This window comes from Zalophus californianus, chromosome 1 (assembly GCF_009762305.2).
Source record: "Zalophus californianus isolate mZalCal1 chromosome 1, mZalCal1.pri.v2, whole genome shotgun sequence".
In the NCBI taxonomy this organism is placed as follows: domain Eukaryota; kingdom Metazoa; phylum Chordata; class Mammalia; order Carnivora; family Otariidae; genus Zalophus; species Zalophus californianus.
Window position 1 is genome coordinate 97,058,131 of NC_045595.1, and position 22,398 is coordinate 97,080,528.

A 22,398-nucleotide genomic window follows, 5' to 3' on the forward strand; every position below is an offset into this window, starting at 1 on the left:
CAGGGGGAGGGCAGAGTATCATGCCCTTCCATGAGCTAAAAATGACACATTTATGTGTGGGGGTCATTTCTAGTATTCTTCTGGGGGTGGGGAGCACAGTGTTTCTCTCCTCTCTCCCCCTCTCCCTCCTTCTTTCCTTCCTTCCCAGTTTCTGATCTTAGAGAATTTCTACTAAGAATAATTAAATAAGAGGATAGAAATGTATATTTAAAGATGTTTATTGCAGCATTGCTTACAGGAGGCAAAGGCGGGGAAGGCAGCCAAAGAGTCCAACAGTAAATACTCTTGCAGCCATTATGCTGTGATTACACAGATCCGTCTGTATTCACGTGCAAGGGTGTCCATAATATAGTAACTGAAAATACATACGGTGTTTTATATGGGAATACGTGTGTGTGTGTCAACTCAACAGTTTTCGCAAGAAGGTGATCTCCCGTTTTAGAGAAGAGACTATCGGGGCTAGTTAGTAAAACAAGAGAATGTTAGTAAAAGTAGCCAGTGAACTCAGGGAAGGTACCTCCCTATGCCAAGACTGTGTGGGGAGAGGGACAAAATAGGAGAGAAAGCTGGGGGATGTTTGCATTGGAATAACTGCGGGATGGAGGGGAGCTGAGGACACAGTGGGAAGGAGTTTGTACCAACTGCACTGATGAACTTGGGCCCCAGTCCCTGTTGTCTTGGCAACAGGGCACCTGCTCCAAGCTGGATGACATTTAAAAAAACCAAAAAAACCTGAGAAAGTCCACCTTGACTTGAGGTCAGTGGTAACTGGAGGTGGAGCCCCGTGATCTTGATAGCAGCTCTACCCCGAGGGAAGGGTGGCCGGGTGGTTGGGGGGTCGGGGGGAAGGACCAGGAATGAGGTCTTGAGGGCAGAATCTGAATCCGGAACATGAGGGTGAAGTCAGGCTGCACCCAGAAAGAGCTATGCAACTGTCTCGCTGTCGGCACCCAGCGCCTCACACGGCCCAGCAGAGCCAGGCTGCCCCTGGGTGGGAGGGACAGGAAGTCGACCATGATGCATGGCCCCTCTCTGACCTGTGGGGCTTAGGCTGCAGCATCACCTCATGCCCCTCCCTTGATTTCCTGTGTCATCGAAGGGGCTGGACCCCTCTGCCCGGGGGTGTGCCTCTTGGGGAACCTGGAACCCAGCCAGAGCTCTGCCTCTCCCCAGCCCCAGGTATCCAGCAGAGGGTGGGCTGGCTGGTCAGTCCAGGTACCTGAGGGTGCAGGCCCCTCTCTCAGCACTGTCTCTCAGTGAGGGGGCTTCCCTGAAGCCCGCCCCCACCCCTGGCCATCTCTTCCTTGTCACCCTTTCCACAGAGGGCAGATGACCAGCTGCCTTCCTGGGCGGTTGGTTTGGTGGCCTCAGTGGGGTTTAGGGCTCTCCAAAGGTAGGCCTTTGAGACACCGAAAACTTACTTGTTAGTTAGTTAGTTATTTGTCAGAAAGAGAGAGAGAGGGAGGGCATAAGCAGGGGGAGCGGCAGGCAGAGGGAGAAGCAGGCTTCCCGCCGAGCAGGGAGCCTGATGTGGGGGCTCCATCCCAGGACCCTGGGATCATGACCTGAGCCGAAGGCAGATGCTTAAGTGACTGAGCCACCCAGGCACCCCTTACTTGTTCCTCTTGAGGGGAGGGGAAACAGTGTCCTTGGGCCTCAGTACCCTCCTCAGAGCAGGGACGGAAGCATAGATTAACCTCTGGCAGGACATCCAGCCACACATATGCACTAAAATGTAGACTGTGGGTTGTTCTGGGTGATAAGATTATGGGTGATTTTCACTTCTTTTTATACCTTAGTGTTGAACAGCTATTTTAGGATGAACAAATGTTTATGTGAGTTGTAAAGCTCCCTTTTCATTTTGAAAAAAGAAAAATCTATCAAGGGTGTCAAAATCAGAAAACTATTTCCAGGCACATTGGGTTGTTAGCCTGAGTCCACAGATGTCAGCATCGTCTTGTGTGGTTTCGGAGTTTCCTGTGAACCCTCAGAAGGCAAATTCAGAAGCTTGTGCATGTAGTCCTTTTTCAGGGTTGAGGAGCAGTAACTTTTATCAGATTCTCAAAGGGGAGGCAGGGGGATTCGGGCTATGAGATGGTTAAGAATGACTGAGGTTGTTTTCACAGTTCTTTCTGGGGGCCTGTCCTTGGATGGCTTTTTGATTTCTAGTTTCTGTCATGATTTGGAGTCCTTGGTGCTTCTGTCATCTAACCCAAAGGACCCTGTTTGGGCCAGGCCAGTTATCAGTTGCCCCAGAGAACAGTGAGATTTCCTGTCCCCTCTGGGAGGCCACAGCTGGGTTCAAGCTCAGGCCACCGTGGGAACCCTGTCCCTGTGCTCTGGCAGTCAGTGGACTTAGGGCTTAGTGGCTGACATCAGAGGGAGGGTCAGGCAAGGAGCAGATAAGAGCTTGGGAACAGCCTAGAGCAAAACCTCTAGCCTGCTGAGTCCCAACCCTGTGAGCCATACCTCCTTGTGGTTTGCTGGCTCCCTAAATGGGACCGGGCTTATTTATCACTGGCACCAAAAGCACTTACTAGATTCTTACCTAACGGTGGTTCACCATGAGGCAACAAGAATGAGGGATGAAGAATAGTTAAGAATAAGGAGAACAGGAAAAGTTGGTACTGTATTGTGGCCCAAAGTAGATAGGTCAGAAAGGATGGATTCAGCTGCTTGATCAATCTTGTCCACGTAGGGGCGCCTGGGTGGCTCAGTCAGTTAAGCGTCTGCCTTCAGCTCAGGTCATGATCCCAGGGTCCTGGGATGGAGGCCCTCATTGGGCTCCCCACTCAACGGGGAGCCTGCTTCTCCCTCTCCCTCTGCCTGCCGCTCCCCCTGCTTGTGCTCACTCTCTCTCTCAGTGTGTCAAATAAATAAAATCTTAAAAAAAAAAAAAATTCTTGTCCATGTAAAACCAAGTTTCTCAAAGTATGCAAATGTGGACTTGCCTTCCATCTTGCACCCCTAAGCATGATTTCTACTCCTGCCTGTAAAAGCAAATGGCCAAAGGCAAATAACAGAATGGGTCTCCAGTTGTGGTTCTGGCTTATATTTGAGAATTACACACAGACATTTTTATATTCGGTGCAGGGTAGAGTCACAACGGACCTTTAAGACAACTCGGTGGATTGAGGAGCACTGAGGGAATTGTGAGAACTGCCAGTAGAGCAAATCGTTACTCTTTGGCAGGCCAGCGCAGGAGACAGAACTCGAGAGCCTTTGGATTATTGGGGGATGCTAGAACTAGGGATGTTTTAGCTTATAAGAAGGTGACATCTTGGGGGCGTCTGGCTGGCTCAGTCAGTAGAGCAAGTGACTCTTGATCTCAGGGTCGTGAGTTCGAGCCCCACGCTGGGTGTGGAGCTTACTTTAAAAAAAAAAAAAAAGGTGCCATCTTGGGTCAGCTGGATGTATTTAAAGGAGTCAGAAAGGCTGCCAAAATTGGGTGGTTGAGAGGGGAAGGGAGACTGGTTCATTGTGCTTCTGTGAAAGGTGTGGACACAGAGGGTCAGCATCCCTTCCAGATCCCCAGGTGAAGGGAGCACCTTCTAAGAGCCTGGAAGTAGCCAGAATAATCCCCTCAAGGGGACTGGCGAGCAAAGAGCACTTCTTTATCCCTTCCACACGGCAGGCCCCGTGCGGTGCTCCACAGGGGATGTCTCAGGCCATCCACACCACCACTCTGGTAGGGGAAGGGAATGAGGCATAGTGAGGCAGGAGGATTTGCCCAAGGTCATGCAGCCAGGAAGTAACAAGGTCAGGACTCGAACCCACGTTTGTGACTCAGTAGTCCGCAGCCCCATACCACCTCCCTGCATTCAGAACCGTGGACAGCCATGGCAGCAGGGGTGAATGAGGACAGCCCTTAGCGGCCCTGGAAATGACAAGTCCCAAGAGGTGACTACCATCCGCTGGGGAGATGAGCAGCCCACGGCTAGGTGGGGAGGCAGGCCCTGGAGCGAGGAAGGTAAAAGGCAGATGGCAGGGCCACGCCTTTGGCCCCATGAGGGTCTTTGCTGGTGTGGTCAGTGGTGTGACTCAGGCAGCCGAGCCAGTGACGGAGAGGTGAGCCAGCACTTTCGCCCCCTCGTGTTTGCCTTCACCGGGACACCCGAGCGTCCCTGACACCTGATTTTGGATCTGCCAGGGTGTCAGTGTAACAAGAGGAGGAGCTGACAAGTAAACCACATAAGCCCAGGGACAGTAGAAAGCAGCCTACAGCCTCGGGTAGGGATGGCAGGAGGCCACCTGACTTCTTATAAAATTGCTTCTTCTACATGGGGAAGCCGTTCTCTCCTGGAAAGGGCCCTTTTTGGCACAGTTGGCTAGACTCGAGTCCCTGTCCCTAGACCAGTCAGTATGGCAAGGGTGGGATCCTAGAGGAGCAGCGTGACAGTCCCCCACCCAGCCACGGGGTTGGCATGGGGGGAAGTGCCACTCCAGAGAAGGCGGGGAGGGGTGGTGATCTGACCCGGGGATTCGAGCCCCCACGATGCTCAGTCAAGTCTGATTTGAGGCGTCTGTGAAGGGCTTGCATACTAGTAGGAGGTTCTTAAGGCTAGAGCTAGTGGAGGAAGGCCAGGTGTGCAGGTAGATGTTTGTTCTCTGTCCTGTACCAGGGCCCTGATATGGGGAGGTGAGCTTGGGCTCATGGGCATTGGCTTGGTGCCCTGGAGGAGGGGCTCTAACCTTGTCCGTGTGCGAGTCAAAGTGTCTCCCTGGTAATGAGCTGGCAACAGACACACCTGGCTGTAGGATCACCTGGTGATCCTGTGGATCACTGAGTTTGTCGAGGTAACTGAGGTGGCCTAAGGCCCAAGGCCACACAGGGGCTTATGGCCTAGGGGCCTTTGCTGATAAGTAATGATCTGATCCTGACCCTGGGCCCTTGCCCGTCTTTCCTCTGTCCAGTGAAACACTTCATCAAAAGCGTGGAGCACAGCACCGGGCTCAGAGTAGGCTTCCGGTTCAACAAGCGGTATAGGGGGCCTGCCCTGTGCTGGTTGGACGGGTAGTATAAAGATGAAAAAGACCTATCCCTGACCCTCCGGATGTTTGGGGTGGCTGGTTGACCAACTGTGGACACTCCTGTTGATGGGTACTGTGCCGTGAGCCAAGATGGCAGCAAGGACCGGGGGTGGGGGGCCAATGGAAGACGGATGTCGGGGTGGGATGAGGGTGGTTAGACACAAAAGGAGGGGTGTGGGGAAGAAACACCGTGTGGCCATGGGGGCAGGTCCAAGCAGTTCAGGACTGTGAGGACTAAGTTGGGGACGAGGAGGTAGGAGGGTGGATCTGGGGGAGACATCTCACCCCTTGGCTTCTGTGCATCAGAACCTCCCCCAAACGTCTAGCATCTGGAGGACCCATCGGAGGGCTCTGTGTGGGCTGGCCCTGCATTCTGGTGACTCAGGAGGGTGCAAACAGCACGGGGTGATCTCAATAACTAGTGGGTGAGGCCGACAGGCCCAGATGTCAGGGAAGCAGCAGATAAAATCTTTCTGGACTGAAGGCCTCTGATTATCACCCAGTCTTTATCTGTGACTTTCAAACCACTGCTTCCTTGGGTTGTGAATGGGTCCTTTGGGCCCAACTACCATGGTTCCTTCTTATTCCATTAGGTCACTTAATAAAAATGCCATAAACGGGGTAGCTTATAAAACAACAGAAATTTATTTTTTTCAGTTCTGGAGACTGAAAGTCCGGGATCAAAGGACCAGCAGATTCAGTGTCTGTGAAGGCCCGCTTCTGAAAAGGCATCTTTTCTCTGTAAACTCAGATGGTGGAGGGGCAGGGAGGGGGTTACTCTTTTTTTTTTAATTTAATTTTATTATATTATGTTAATCACCACACATTACATCATTAGTTTTTGATGTAGTGTTCCATGATTCATCGTTTGTGCATAACACCCAGTGCTCCACGCAGAACGTGCCCTCCTTAATACCCATCACCAGGCTAACCCATCCCCCCACCCCCCTCCCCTCTAGAACCCTCAGTTTGTTTCTCAGAGTCCATAGTCTCTCATGGTTCGTCTCCCCCTCCGATTCCCCCCCCTTCATTTTCCCCTTCCTACTATCTTTTTTTTTTAACATATAATGTATTATTTGTTTCAGAAGTACAGATCTGTGATTCAACAGTCTTGCACAATTCACAGCGCTCACCATAGCACATACCCTCCCCAATGTCCATCACCCAGCCACCCCAGCCCTCCCACCCCCCACCACTCCAGCAACCCTCAGTTTGTTTCCTGAGATTAAGAATTGGAGGGGGTTACTCTTTGGGGTCTCATTTATAAGGAGGCTAATCCCATTTGGCCTAATCATCTTCCAAAGGCCTCACCTCCAAAAACCATCACATTGGGGGTTAGGGTTCCAACATGTGAGTTTTAAGGGGACACATTCAGTCTAGAGCAGTTCCCAAGTGGTGGCCCCCATAGGCCTTACCCCATGTGCTTACAGGTACACTAGCAAACCTATGCCCCTATGTCCCTGTGTCACTCACACGCTCATGTGTCCTTAGCTTCACAGGCATGGCCAAGGAGTCAGAATCTGGCACCATTTCATAAAAGAGCAGAGTTAAGGACTCAGGGTTGCCACACAGCCAGAATTGCTGGGTCATTAAGGTGCTGCCTTCAGACATATACTTTTCTCCTTCCCTTACTCTGGCACAAATCCCGCAATAGTAAATTACCTGTAGATACCTGAGCTTGTATGTTACCAGATCCGGCTGTTTCCAGCTGCTGGGAAGAAAGTGACTATAGGGCCAACCAAAGGACTAATTTTTAATTGGTGAAGGACCAATTCTATAGCTCTGTGATGGTTGTTGTAATACAAGTAATACAAGTAATGAATGAAAATATGCTAATAAAAGAAGTATGGCTAGATGTTATAGAAAGATACATATATGTCTGTACATAGAGGAAGTATGTAACACATGCTTACTGTAAATATGTATGTGTGCAGATCTCTAAAACAATATAGACATTTATAGAAAAACAAGTAAAAATACTTCTTCACACCCTATTCCATCCATTCCCCAGAGGAAACCACTGCTGCATTGTGATGGGTGTCCTTATAGACATCTCTCTATGCATTTACATAATAAACAAATGCCTGTATATTCGTACATTTCTGGTTTGTTTTTTCTTATCCAGTAGCTTGATTCATTCACCTCACTTCATTTATCTTTGATTCTTTTCCAGTCTTTTTAACTGTAGCAGAATATTCCCCAATATGGGTGTAACGTTCTGTTCTGTTAATAATGGATACCTAGTCGATTTCCCTTTTTTGTTATTACAAACAGCACTGCAGCAAATCTCCTTGGCCATACATCTTTAGGACTGCAATTGATGTCTGACGAGTAGATTCCAAGATGTAGAGTAATGGGATCAGGGATAAGGCACATATAACATTTAGCTGATACTGCCAAATCCTTCCAAAAGGTTTCTATTTTCACTCTCAACCCGCGGTGTGGAAGTGAGTTTTTACGCCCTTGCCAGCACTGCTTTATTATTAAAACAGGATATTCTAGCCTGATAGGCGAGATCAGAGGCTGTTGTTTTATTTTGCATTTAAGTATGAATAACGTTGAACATCTTTTTGTACGTTCATTGCCATTAATATGCCAATTTTTCTGTAATTGGCCTGCACATATCCCTTACTGATTTTTTAGTTGTAGGAGCTCATATGCATTTTGGATATTAATAATTTGTTACGTACATTGCAAATATTTTCCTTTCGGTGGATTGTTTGTCTTTTACCTTTATTTATAACATCTGTTTGCCAAAGGGAAGTCTTAAGTATTTATTTAGAAAAATCTGTAGAAGGAATTAGGGAATTTAAATGGATTTAGGCTGGTGGTTGGGCCCCGTTTTAGCTATTGTTCAAATGTATGTATGTGTATTCTGGTGATTAATAAACCTTTTAGAAATTAAATGATACTTGGGCACAGCTCTTTCTGTGCATTTCCTCAGTTGGTGGATGCTAAAAATACAACTATCATTGTGTAGAGAGTTCCAGGAAAATCTGTGGTGCTGCAAAGAGGTCCCCCATACATGGAAAAGTTGGGGACCATTGACCCAGAAGATGGACTTAGATCTGCTTCTAAGTAATTGATAAAGTCTATTAGTCAGCACTCATTTGGTTGAATGTAAGCCCAACTCAAACTAGCTTAAGCAAGAAGGGTTATGTATGATGTATATTACTGGGACATCTAAGAGAGGTTCTGGCTTCAGCCACATCTGAGCCCAGGGTCTCCAAGAATGGATGTCCTCAGGTCTTTCTCTCTCCCTCTCTGATTAGGTCTCTGCATTTGTTGGTCTGCCTTGTCTCTATTCAGCATCATTTTCTTCCACTGCAGACAGAGGTGGTCCAAGGAGGGACAGGTAGCTGGAGCAGCCCCGGCTTTCCATTCTTAGAGATCAGTATACGAGAGACCCTTTGCTAGTGTGTGCACAGCACCTCTGTCAAGGAAAAGGAGACTAGTTGCCCCATCACTATCCTCATTGACTCAGTCACATGTCCCTCCACCCCCTAGCCTGGGGCAGGGACACTGGGAAGGAGCAGTTCACCCACAGAAAGAGGGGTGCTAGATGGACAGACTGCAGGACCAATGCGTGACATCCAGAAGACTGGTGGGGAGAACCTGGCCAGGAGGCAGAGGAATGAGCTTGACATGGGGCTCCATCCACCACATCCGCCTTGGGTGGCTGCCTCAGTCTCCCTCTTGGCACTAGGCTCTCTCCTCTGTAAAGTGGTCTTGGGAGGGTTAATGAGTGACGCCTGCCTTTGGGCTCTTGGGGACCCCAAAGTGCAAAGCAGATGATATCAAATGAGATCTGTCAGCACATCTAGCACTTCATAGGCACTCAAGAGGTGATAGTTTTCCTTTCTGGTATTTACCAGAATTCAAAGGGCATTAGGAATGAGGTAACCAGGCTGCACGAAGTTTTTCCTTTACCACCAGAGCAAGGCCCCTTTCTCCGGGGTGGCCCACCTGCCTTTTGCACAACTAATTATTGGTCAGGAGAAGGTAATGGCATTGAGAAAGAGGCAGGGCACACTGAGGGCTCAAGAAAGTTCTTGAGGAGAAGCTGACCGCTTGCTGGACTGAAGTCCACCTTAGTGCCGAGGGAGAGAAGAGTTACTCGGTGCAAGTCCAGCCGTGCTCTGGGCCCCTGTGGCTGGCCTGGTGCCTCCCATGACTGCACATGTCATGGCCTGCTTTGCTTCCCTTGCAGTCCACCTGACCCCCGTGTCCACCGCTAAGAATGGAGTGAGTAGCAAGAGTCGAAAGAGAGTCATGCCTGAGCCAGTGACAGAGCCCCCCGTGACGGACCCCATTTACGAAGCTCTCTTGTACTGCAACATTCCCAGCGTGGCTGAGCGCAGCATGGAAGGTAGGCCTGCCTGCGCTGCCCAGTGTGGCACCTGGACCCGCACCCCTCTGGGGACTAGTAGTTCTTCAAGTGGCACAGCATGGTAGGAAGGAGCCAGACAGCCTGGGCTCAAATCCTGCAGTCGCCACTAGGCCGTGTCCCTGAATGAGTTCCCAAGTCTTAGCTTCCTCATCGTGAAATGGGCGTAACTAGCAGTCCCTAATCACAGGGCTGCCCAGAGGCTTCGGTAACTGCTCTGAACAGCTCCCGAGAAGCCCTCTGTACATATTCACCATCATGGTTTTCGGTGAGATACCAGAGATGGAAAGGTAGGCTTGATGGACTCTAGGGTGTCTCCCCCATCTACCCCCCCTTCCAGTAAACTCTCTCGGGGCTTAGGACATCCACAGGATGCGGGATGCTCTGTTGGTATCTTGCGGTAAAAGTGTCGGAAAATAGGATTTCTGTGTTGAGTTTTGCTTTTTTGAAAGTGCATCAAAGAATGATATTTAATATTTTTATCAGTTTGTGCCCTGATTTGTTTCATGGAGCTTTATTTTATTTATTATTTTAATTAGGCTCCACACCCAACATGGGGTTTGAACTCACAACCTTGAGATTAAGAGTCACGTGCTCTATTGACTGAGCCAGCTAGGAGCCCCTGTTTCATGGAGCTTCAAAGCAGAAGTCATTGTTTCTAGCACTTCTGTAGGCCTCCCTCTAGGCTGTGGATGTGAGTGAGGCTACCTGAATCATCGTGCCCCCATTTCACTGGCCTCCAGCCCCCAGCCATACCCCCAGAACCTGTTACTTCTGGGGAGTCTGAGACATAACCAGCCCTGTCTCTGTTCCTCCAACTGCCTTGTGAGCAGCCCCCCTACACCGGCACCCTCCTGCCATGCTCATCCCTCCACTTGTGCAAAGCGGACAGGATCCACACCTCCTGAGTGCTAACCAGGCAATATGCTCCTCTCCCACAGGTCACGCCCCGCATCATTTTAAGCTGGTCTCAGTGCATGTGTTCATTCGACACGGGGACAGGTACCCACTGTATGTCATTCCCAAAACGAAGCGACCAGAAATTGACTGCACTCTGGTGGCTAACAGGTAAATTGCACTTTTTCTACTAGTCATTTTCAAGAATCTGTTCTTTCTGTCCCGATCAAAATGCTGGCTGGAGAATGGCAGAAAAGGGGAATAAACTACGTTTGTTGAGCACGTCCTGTTTGCCAGGAGCCTGATCTTCAAAAACAATCCTGCGTGTTAATTGCCATTTCCCAGTGGAGAAGGAGGAGGCCCAGAGAGGCAAGGACAGCTGTGTGAGGCCACACAGCAGATAAACTGAGATTTGGGTCCAGGCCAGTGTGAGGCCCACTCTCCCCTCCTGTGTTCTGCAGTTTGAGAAAGAGCTGGGACACAGTGCAGTGAGCACAGGGCCAGATGTCCTCAGACCCTGGGGCAGCTCTGCTGTTTGGGGCAGCAGGAAAGTCCCTTAGTCTCTGAGCCTCCCCCTCCCATCTCTGCAGTGGGGATGCTGCTGCTGACCGTTGGGTCAGGAGGAAGTGAAATGATAGAGGAGAACGTGCACCCCCAGCTGCAGAGCCATATACATGTGAGACTTGACTTCCGCCTTTTCATTTTTCACGGGAGTAGGGATAGCACGTTCTTGGTTGAATGCCCTTAGGATGAAAAATAATTCAACAGATTGCATACGGCTCTAAAACGAGAGGCCGAGTTAGCGCTGAAACGACGGGCCGGGCCTCAGCGCCGTGTCAGGGGGCACATAACATCCCTCGCAGGGTTGACCGAATGAGCGGAGGAGACGGAGGGAAGTGCTCAGTGAGGAAGACGTCATGTAGATGGAATGCTTCTGGATGCCAGCCTGCCCCGGGCAGGGCCGGTCTGGGGGAACCATGGGTTGCCTCCCTGCAGCCAGGCCTGTTCCTTCTAGTGGGTGGTGGTGTGAACCCCAGGGAGGGGGTTTCAGGCTGACTCTTTGCGTCTCCAGGCTTCTCACCGTCCAAGATTATATGGAGAAGAGAAAGTGAACCCTTGGATATAAACACATCCTAAAATAGTGCCTGGCTGTAGGCTTTCATGCACTCCTTCCCTACTAGAGGTCACAGAGCTCGCAGCCTGGGTACTTGTGTCCCTTCTATGTTAACAAGCCTAGGTGCATGCCCCAGTGTCCGTCCCGTGGCTTGGAAGAGCCCCTGGGTCGAGGGCCACGCAGACACTGGCTTTCTTCCTCTGGTCTCTAGCCTGTGCCAGCCTTCCTGCTGGGACCTTCTACCCCTGCTCTGCCCACCTCTCGCCGGCCCCCTAGCCCATCAGGCCTTTGCCCCTGCTGTTTAGCTTACTCGCCCCGTCCCCACGTGACCCACTCCTACAGCTCCTCCCAGGCTCCCCTGAGATGCTGCCTCCTCTGGGCAACCCCTCCTGCTGTGTGAGCATGGCTTCTCCGCTGGTAGTGGGTACTGCCACTGGAAAGGCGGCTTACGGGAAGGGCCTCAGAACAGAGTAATGAGCAGTCCTGAACTGGCCTTAGGATTGGGGCAAGGCTAGAGGCCACTTGCCGGGCTGCGTATTAACCCTGTGGTGTCTGGATCGGGGGATGGTCTGGAGTGTCTGGGATGGCTGGAGGACATGGAGAGGGTGCAGGGAGGGCAGCTCAGCGAAGTGGCTTTGCACCACCGGCATAGACTGTGGGTATCTGCCCTTTGAACTGCCCAGGAATGGATGGGCCAAGAGGTCTCTCAGTTGGCCAGACTCGGGGCAGCCTCAAGGACTCCGTGGGCAATACCATGCTTTAGCCCTGGTGACTCGTGGCTTCTGCTCCCAGATGGGAGAATTTCAGTGGCTCGGCTCAGACCAGGGGTGTGTCTCCAGACCAGTCGGGTCCCTGAGCACCTCGAGGCTCTGGAGGTTACTCTAGCTGTTCCTACAGAAGGTGCCCACTGGGCATGGCTGCCCACCAGCCTGCAGGGCCTCCCCTGTGCTTTGCAGCATATCTTCCAGCATGATGGTCTCTGCCCTTCCCACACCACTGGCTGGCTCCTCAAGGGCATTGGGTCTTGCTCCTTTATCACTGGTGCCCAGCTAAAGCCTGGCATAAAATAGTTGTTGGACTAGTTGGTTGCAGAGTGAATTCAGGACCTTAGAATCATGAGTCATAATTGCCCATCCAGCGCCTCATGATAGATTACAGCCTCTGCCGTGGAATCCTCTGAGGCCTTTGTAACCTTTTTGATAGAGGGCAAAACCCTTCACCTTTGTGAGCCTCAGCGCTCTGTCCTGGAATGTGGGGACAGTAGTCCATCCCTGATCACAGCCTTGTGAAGTCTAACTAAGGGGATGGACTGAAGCACTGAGCTGGTCATACTGAGAGGTGGACCACGATGGCATTTCATTTACTGCAGTGGCCTGCAGGCTTGCTGGGCCCGGCCTCCTTCCTCCTCTGCGAGGTCCTGGTCATGAGGCCAGGCCAGGTCCCAGGGCCCATCATTCTGTCACAGCCACGGCAGGACCCCCTGACAGGGCCATTTCTGGAGCTCCCATTTGAGAGGCGCAGTTCCTAGGGGGACCAGCTGCTCTTGTCTCCGCCCTCATTTTCTCTGGCCTTGATCTTTTGACGTACTTCTATTTTATTGCACATTCTGTATTTTTAGGAGCTGCTTGAAGTCCTTGGTGGAAAGAGGGAGGAGTATGCATGTTTAATTAATTACTCTCATTTAATCCATCTTTAAAAACATGAAGTTGACTTGTCATTATAAATGCACACTTAGAGTGAGCAGGACTCCCAGCGACATGACCCCACTTTGGGCTTCTGAGTCCCCTGGGACTGTGGGGTCTGGGTCACCAGCTGCGCCTGCTGCCTTCCCAGGTACTAGCTCAGCTTCAGGAATCATTAATTTTTATGGCCCCTTAAAGGCAGTGGGTCCTAGAATGTGCCCGCTCCTCTAGTCTAGTGAGAGGGCAGATCTGGGCCAGCAGGCAGGTTCGCAGTGAGCTGAGAACGTAGGAGCTGATGTCCGTGCATGTTGGCGGCCCCAATGTTTCCCTTCACGGGGACACGGTCCGTGGCTCTCCCAAGTCTTTGTAGTGGAAGCTGCCTCTTCATGAATGTCCTGTGCCTCATGACAGAGGTGCAATTTTCACTCTCCTAGGACAGTGTTCAGCCAGCAATAAGGTTATTAGCCATAGATACGCAATGTTTATTGGATGCTTTTTTTTTTGCATTCATGAATATGAATGAGATACTCTTTTCTACATCCAAGGAAGAAAAGAATATTCACTTCAGTTAGTATTTATTCAATACATTTTATTTTTAAACACCTGTTATGTGTCAGGTATTGTGACATGTGACTGGCCCACGTACCAGGAGATGGCATGTGGGCAGGCCCCTAAATAAAATGAAGGAGCCCGCCCTGTGCAGATCTGGGGGAACAGTGTTCCAGATAGAGGGAACAGCAAGTGCAAAGGTCCTGGGGCCAGAAGAACTGCACAGGTATGAGAACAGTAAGATCAGTATGTAGCTGGATGGGAGGGGGAAGGAGGAGATCCGGCTGCTAAAGATTTGTAGAAGAAAGGCTGTTCCTGCCCCCAGGGGGACCACTCCCCTCTGAGAGACAGATCTGGTGGTCAGCACTGATGGTGGTGGCAGCAGTATCAGAGAAGAAGTGGAAGAATTAGAAAAAGTAGAAGTGCAGGTAGTTTGGGAACCATATTTGGGGGCATGAACCATGAGAGGGCAGCCTGACTCAGCCTGGGGCAGAGGGAGAGGTGGGATGGCAGGGTAGGGAAGGCCACCAAGGCAAAGGGACCTAAAGGGTGTGCAGGAACATGTCAGGTGGCAGCTGATGATAAATGGCACCTGGGGCGGTGAAACCTACCTGTGCAAAGGTGGGGGGAGGTGGACAGCTCAGCCACAGGCTGCAGCATGAGTGGAGAGGCGGGGAGGGACTAGGTCATCGGATGCTTCGAATGCCCAGCCAAGGAGTATGGACGCCAGGCATGAAGGTGGCGAAGGAGCTGGGAAGTGGAGGGATGAAATTATGAAGATCTCTGGCTGCCATGATGCGGAGCCGGGGGGGGGGGGGGGGGGGGGGGGGGGGGGGGGGGGTGGATTAGAGGCTGGAGGCGATGTTTACGTTCCTGTGGAGATAGTGATCCAGAAGAAAGATTTCCTGCAGACACTCCCAGCCCAAATCCTTGACCTACAAGGCCTCCAGTGCTCTCCCTCCTCCCCATGTGCTGCCCTTGCCTTCCCCTGGGGCTCTGCTCTCTCCCTCACTTACTCCGCCTCAGCCACACTGCCCTTAGCTCTCCTTCCCACTGTGTCCTCTGCAGACAGCTATTCCCCAGCAGCTTTATGGCCCACGGGCTCTCCCACCTCCTTCAAGCCTTTGCTTAAATGTCACCTTCTCAGTAAGACTGCTCAGAACGCTTCACTTAAAATTACCATGCACTTCGTCCACCCAAGTCTCCCAGGTCCCCCTTTCCCTGCTCTTCTTTAGAAACCAGTCCATGCTTCATAGCATCTGTTACCTTCTAATGTGCAAACATGCACACATACGCACATGTGCGTGCTCGCGCGCACACACACACACACACACACACACACTTTCTAGTGTTCATTGTATGTTGTCTGTTTCCCCAGGCTAGAATGTAAGCTCCCTGAGGGCAGTGTTCAATGCTGCTGTACCCCAAGTGCCTAAGACGGTACTTGGCACGTGGGAGCAGCACAATTAAATATTTGTTCAATGAATAAATGATAGAGCCGAAACTCAGGGAGTGGCAGTGGATTTGGAGAGAAGGCTTGGATCTGAGAGGTCACAAGGTGGGGTTTTTAGGACCTGCTGACAGGTAGGATGGGGGTGAGACAGAGACAGAGGATGATGCCCCGATTTCTGATTGGGTGTCTGGCTGGTGGTGGTTCCCCTGCCCGGAATAGAAAGTGCAGAAGAAGGGAGGAAGGGGAAGGAAGTTTTGAGGACAGGTCTCAGTGCTAAGCATGAGCTGTCATCAGACATTCAAGTGATAATTTCTAGAAGGTAGTATAGGCGTGTAGTGTGGGGCTCTGGCATGTTGTCCTGCTGGGAGTTGGAGGTTCATTTGAGAGTTCACGTGTCAATGGCAGCTGACGCCCTGGGGGTGACTGGTATCACAGAGCCTATGGAGCAAGGGAAGGCTAAAAACAGAGTCCTGGCAAACACCAACCTAGAACATAGCACAGAGAGAAAGGAGGATCCCAGGAGGAGACCATGACTTTGCAAACAGGAGGCGATGTTAGGAGAGCTAAGAAAGGAGAACGTTTTAAGAAAAGATGAGGGGCAATTAATCACCTCGGGTAGTGCACAGAGGTCCAGAAAGCCAAAGACTGAGAAAAATATATTAAGCTGGTCTTTTTAGAATTTTATTTCATTAATAATATAAAGTAAATTCGGTTGCATAAATTGTAAAAATCTATGGTATGAACTCTTTCCAGTTTCCAGCCATGTAAGCTTTTTTGAATTGTGTTTTCTGATAACAGTATCACTGGTATTATATCTCTTCTCTGTTTTAATGTTCTGTGCAAGACTCAGTAATTGCTCCGATTATAGCTAAAACAATAAATTTTCTCATGGGTGTATAGATTAGCCTTGGGGTTCTGTGTCAAGCTCTGTGGCACAGGGAGATATTAAACAATGCATACAAAAATGTAAATACGAATACTGGAAGTGAATAGTTTGAAGCCTTAAGATAGTAGCACCTTTAATTCTTTCAATTTTTAGTAGGAAAACATATTTCCAATGAGGCTGCAATAACATGAGTTTTTCCTGAAGAAAAATTCATCAGGACAAATATAATTTCTGTGCTAGTCAGAGTAAGGCTAGCCTTTTGTAACAAAGAGACTGAAGAATCCATTGCTTCAAATAACCAAGTTGATCTTCGCCTTGTGTGAAGGTCTGAGATGAGTGATCCAGGTCATATGACATGGCTCCACTTGGTCATTTAGGGCCCCAGGTCCCCTTCCAGGTCATGGCTCCCATCATGCCCTGGGGATGTCTACGTGACTGAACCTGGATTGCTGCCATGTCTACCTAGTGGCCAGTGGGAAGGAAAAGAATGTGAAGGGGCACCCCATGATCTGAAAACCTAAACCCAGTAGTGGGATACATCCTTCTGTTCCGTCAGTGAATACCATGTGACTCTACCTAACCACTGGGACCTCAGAAACTGGATCTAACCAACTTCCCAAGAAGAGGAGAATAGATTTTTTTTTAAAGATTTTATTTTATTTATTTGAGAGAGAGTGAGAGAGAGAGAGAAGCACAAGAGGGGGTAGGGTCAGAGGGAGAAGCAGACTCCCCGCTGAGCAGGGAGCCCAATGTGGGACTCGATCCCGGGACTCCAGGATCATGACCTGAGCCGAAGGCAGTCGCTTAAGCAACTGAGCCACCCAGGCGCCCTAGTTTTTTTGTTTTGTTTTGTTTTTAAGATTTATTTATTTATTTGAGAGAGAGCGAGAAAGTACACGCAAGTGGGGGGAAGGGCAGAGGGAGAGAGAGAATCTCCAGCAGATTCCTCACGGAGCATGCAACCCAACATGGGGCTCAATCTCATGACCCTGAGATCATGACCTGAGCCGAAATCAAGGGTCAGATGCTTAACCAAATAAGCCACCCAGGCGCCCCAGAGGAGAACAGATTTTAGTGTACAACTGTTAAGTAGTAAAAACAGATTGTATTCAGGAACTAATGCAGGAGGGGAAAAAAGATCTCAGTGTAGAACCGGGCTCAATTCCAAATACAACATGGGCAGTGGGAATTTATAGCCAAGGAGCAGGGTGGAGGTCAGTGGATGGAAACTGACTAAGAGGAGACCTCAGAGGTGAGTTGATTGCTGAAGGCAGGCAGGGTGAACAGATACCACCTGGGGGATGAGGAAGTTTTGTTGTTTTTTTTTTAGATGAGGAATTTGATCAGATATCAAGAGCGGGAGATTCTGGCTAACTCAGCTTAGCAGGATTTTTGCTAAAGCCGAGCGATACAAAGATGGACCTAAGTCCAAAGAATATGGAAGTCCAAAGGTTGAGGCCTAGTTGGAAAGAGGGTTCAGAGGAGCCTAATTATAGTTTACTCAAAGAGAGTCTTTATCACAGTTAGCAGTTTCATTCGTATTTCCATTGAATCTGAATATTTTAATAAACCCGTATAGGAACTTGGCATATTCATTGCTACAGATTATGGGAGGCCTGGACTTTCCATAAAGCATCTAAGGATGGGGTACTTCCCAGTAAAATTCATTCACACATGTTTTGGAGTATCTGCCACATGCCCGGTACCCTCTTGGCTACAGGGGTGGGGCCATGCACTCCGCAGGCAGGATCTGGTCATTTAGATCCAGGACAGGCCCAGGGACTCAGGTTACCTGGTCCTTGTCTTGTTAAAAAGATCCAGCCATTTGCTATCTCTTCTGTAAGTGAAGTTTTTCTTCCATGAATCACCATCTTTCCAGACCAAAAACAAGTTCTCATGTATACAGTTAGATATTAACATATCATTAAGCAGTCAGATGCCCTGAAAAGCTGGGATAGCTCAGCAAACACTTCCAGTAGTGAAATTTCAGTCCTGAAATTGGCAGCAAAACCTTCTCAGATCCTCAAAAATCACCAACCCAAAATAATGGTCTGGAGCAGAACATTTGACTCCTGTTGGTGGATGGCCTTTGTGTATGTGGATTCATAGCGGCAGCTTCATTGTCAGTCTGGAACTCTTATTCCCCAGTTTGCAAATATTTCTGTGTTTTAGCCTCAGGAATAATAACATACCCTCTGTTTTTATGGAAAGACACAGTGCCCTGCAGCAATCCAGGATGATTACACTATACCGTGTCAGGATTAGCATTTTCTAAATTTAGGACATTTTTTTTAAAGATGGGCTCTTTTTTAGCTTTACATTTTTGAAAGATAATAAAAGCATTTCAGCAGCCTAAGTTAACTGGGCTTTCAGACAGGAGAGGTCTGCCATTAGAACAATTAATCCCTGCTTCCTTTCATGCTGATTTAGCTTAGCTGGAAACTCGTCTTATCTGTTCACTTCCGTTCAGCTGGAGAATGTATGTACATTCATAGGCCATTTCATTATTCAAAGAAAAGGTGTGTATATTCATAGGTCATCTCATTATTTGGAGAAAATGTGTATATATTTGTAGGTCATTTCATAGTTCAGGGAAATTGTATACTAGCAACCAGAAAGATAAATTAAATCTTGATTTACCCCCATGTATTTCATGGCAGAAATATAAATAATGTCAGGTATTATAAAAAAAAAGATGTTTTTTAAGCTCTTCATTACCACCCCACATAAAACAAGATACTTGTATATGCAAAATGCATAGTGAATTGTAGAGAGCTATAGAGATCTTGGTTATCTTAATCAGGTGGTTTTCTTCAAAGGAGATTTCCCAGAGGTCAGTTAGGGATTCCTGAGGTGAAGGCTGAGGTAGGTTTGCTAGGAGGAAGGGGTGGTGCATGGAAAGTCTTGGACGCATGAAAGAACAAGGTGGTTGGGCAGACAGAAGGCGCTGGGTTATGTGGGACCAGAGCCCAGCATTAGACTGGAGAGGGTGGGGAGCCCTGAGCCTCTAAGTGAGGTGGGGCCGGGCACGGACTGGGGAAAGGTGGTAGTGTACAGGAGCGGGACAGCCGGCCTTGCTTTTAAGTTGATCTGGGGCTGTGCAGATTAGGATTTATTTATTAAGGATTATAAAGGATTATTTATTAATAAATAAATATTTATTAATATTTAATAAATATTAAATATTTATTTATTACTAATCTAATTAAGATTAGGCCACAGGTAGGCCAAAGAGGAGCCCATGCCTTACCGACAAAAGCTGCCTGGGCCAGAACCCAGGCAGTGGCCGCAGGGCTGCAGGAGGGAGGGGCAGAGAAGCCCCAGGAGGACCGGCACATCTGCAGGATTGGGCAGCAGATGGCATGCGTGGGAGCAGGGGAGGGAGAAATCAGGGAGGACTCCCAGCCTGGGCCTGTCTGGTGGCAGCCGGTAGACTCCCGAGGAGGGAAACAAGGAGGGGTGCGGGTTGGGGATCTGGGAGGTGGAGGGCAAAGCTGACTCCCACAGTGCCCGGAATGATGGATACTTCAAGCAGAAGTTGGGGGCCCAGGCTGGCCTCATGGAACGTCAGGGGTCGAGCAGTAATGATACTGGAATTTCAAAGTAATTGAGCCAGGACGCCTGGGTGGCTCATTTAGTTAAGCATCTGCCTTCCCCTCAGGTCATGATGTCAGGGTCCTGGGATCGAGTCCTGCATTGGGCTCCCTGCTCTGCGGGGAGCCTGCTTTTCCCTCTGCCTGCCACTCCCCCTCCTTGTGCGCTCCCTGTCTCTCTCTCTCTCTCTCTCTCACAAATAAATAAAATCTTTATTTAAAAAAAAAAAAAGTGATTGAGCCAAGAGCGCCTGGGTGGCTCAGTCAGTTAAGCATCTGATTCTTGATTTTGGCTCAGGTCATGACCTCAGGGTCCTGAGATCCAGCCCGGTGTCGGGCTCTGCACTCAGCGGGGATCTGCTTCTCTCCTTCTTCCTCTCCCTCTGTCCCTCCTCCTGCTCCTGCGCACTCACTCTCTCTCAAACTAAATAAATAAAACCTTAAAAAAAAAAATCAAAGTGATGGAGCCAGAACCTGTTATTATGGGTGAGCAGGGCGTGACACAGCTGGGATTTTGCTGGTTGAAGTTGAAACCCTTGTGGACCGTTTTGGAGCATAGTGACCACTAATTCTCTGTGTCGTCTCTTTAGGAAACCGTATCACCCTAAACTGGAAGCTTTCGTTAGTCACATGTCAAAAGGATCCGGAGCCTCTTTCGAAAGCCCCTTACACTCCCTGCCTCTTTACCCCAATCACCCACTGTGTGAGATGGGAGAGCTCACGCAGACAGGTATGTGTGACATCCATCGGCTCACTCCTTCTCCTGCGCTCTCTTCTGTGTGGCATACATTGAAGCAAACACTCCTGGGCAAGGTGCTGTGGGCTCACAGGGATGACTAAAGACGGGCACCTCGGGGAGCTCTGAGTCAACCAAGGTATCTTAAGTAAACATCTGATTTCTAAAAAATTAAAAATAACCCTTTTTCCTAGTGCAAGAGCAGTATATGTCAATGGAAGAGAATTAGGAAAGGCAGTCAAGCAAAAGGAAGAAAAGTTGAACATACCCATAATCCCAATCCACCAAAGAAATTAGTCATCTTAAAAAAAGAAAGAAAGAAACTAGTCATCTTTTTTCGTCAATGTGCATGCACACATGCACACATAGTAGTATCTTACTAAACATACTCTTTAATGGTACATTGTGATAATCTTTCCCTATCAGTATTCTTTAATGGTACATTGTGATAATCTTTCCCTATCAGTATTCATGAACAGCATCATTTCTGGTGTCTCCATATTACCCCACTGTTACTGGGCCATAATTTATGTAACCAATCCCATGTGCTTAGAAACGTCAAAGAAAATGACCTATCAGTTCTCCTGTGCGAGATCTCAGGAGCAAACACATATGGCAGATCCCCAGTGAGCACAGAGTTTGTTTGGCTGAGTGTGTCCCTCACAGAAGCCCACCTTTCCCTCTGCAGCCCTGTATGTACCATTACACAGCCAGTTCCTGGATGTCAGGGCAGGTTGGCAAGTTAACTGGGGGCTACCTCTGTTAGGAAGAGAAGGAACTGGGAGCCCCCCCAGTAGGTTTTAGCTTCTTCCTACTTCAGTCTGGGACCTCAAAGGACCTTTGCGTGGTCACTAGCCTTTTTGGAAGAATCGAGAGGACCTATCGACCATGTTGTTTCCTCATCCCACAAGTACCGTGGGACCTCGGCTCTGATGGAAGGAAGGTCTCTGTCCTATGGTTGGCCCTGTGGAGTTTTGCCATGTTTTTGAAGCCATTATTATTGGGGAGAATGATAGTGACAGAGTGGGCAAAGCTGAAGGCTCTGGAAGACTAGCCTTGAATAAGGAGTTTTGTCAAAAGCTTTTGATAATTAGTTCCATGTGCTCAAGGTTTGCCGTGGTTTAAAACAGGAGTTCGCCTCCGACCAGATCAAGCATCCCCTTTTTGTAACAAATATTTTGTGGTGCTCCCTTCACTCTCCTAAAGTGAAATTCAAATATAATTATAACCTTTCTAGATACAAAATTGTAAAGAAAAGCAGTTATATCAGGCACCGTAACCACAATATAAAGGAGAAACAAAAGGAAATGAATTTATTAGATAATGCTATGTGTCTCAGTATAAAAGCCTGAGCACACCCTCACCCCTCACTAGGAAACAGAATGACATAGTTGGTTGTTTACACTTAAATGTAGATTGGCAGACCGAGGGATATTATATTGGGAACTCTAACGCCACATTTTGGGACATGATTTTTTTAACAAGTTCTGACCAAAATAAAATACAGATGTCCCTTAATTTCTCTTGCATTTCTGGAAAAATCAGTGGATGTTAATGGTATGCAAAAATGGTTTTGTATTTATGATACAAAGAAACAGGCTCTAGGCTAAAGTATTTAAACAGGATTTTCACACATGGTAATATCTTGTGATACATTCAAAAGTTATGTGGGTCAGAGAACAGTTCCTTGGGGAGACTGTCTAGCTCCGTGGCCCCCACCCAGTAGGTGTCCAGAATGTTCCTCCCCGTATATTATGACAACTCAACCCCCCAAACCCTCCCTGAGAGCAGAGCCAGGCTTGCTGAGAACCATTGGTTAGACCCTCTGGTTGCAAGTAACTGAAACCAACCCCAGCAGAAGAGGGATATTTATTGTATGGATTCAGGGTGACTCCAGACCCTGAGGGCAGGAATATGACCAGGCCTCCAGAAACTGGAACCAGGAATAAGAAATCTGTCCCAGCCTCTGTGGTTTTGCTCCGTGTCTGTCCAAAGAGGGACAGTCCTGGCCACACCTAGAGATGAACTGCAAGTCCAAAATCTTGAGAGAGTAAGAGAGAGAAAATCTGA

At 48.9% G+C, this 22,398-nt stretch overlaps 1 protein-coding gene across 7 annotated transcripts in view; it reads left to right on the plus strand.

The window, feature by feature from the left end:
• The window catches only part of PXYLP1 (2-phosphoxylose phosphatase 1), a 70,486-nt gene that overhangs the window by 43,413 nt on the left and 4,675 nt on the right, over positions 1–22,398 (plus strand). For all 7 annotated transcript variants that reach the window (XM_027585358.2, XM_027585359.2, XM_035729157.1 and 4 more), the window contains 3 exons: positions 9,242–9,400; positions 10,360–10,486; positions 20,183–20,322. In XM_027585358.2, the coding sequence (XP_027441159.2) occupies positions 9,242–9,400; positions 10,360–10,486; positions 20,183–20,322 (426 nt within the window). The remainder of the gene's footprint in view (positions 1–9,241; positions 9,401–10,359; positions 10,487–20,182; positions 20,323–22,398) is intronic.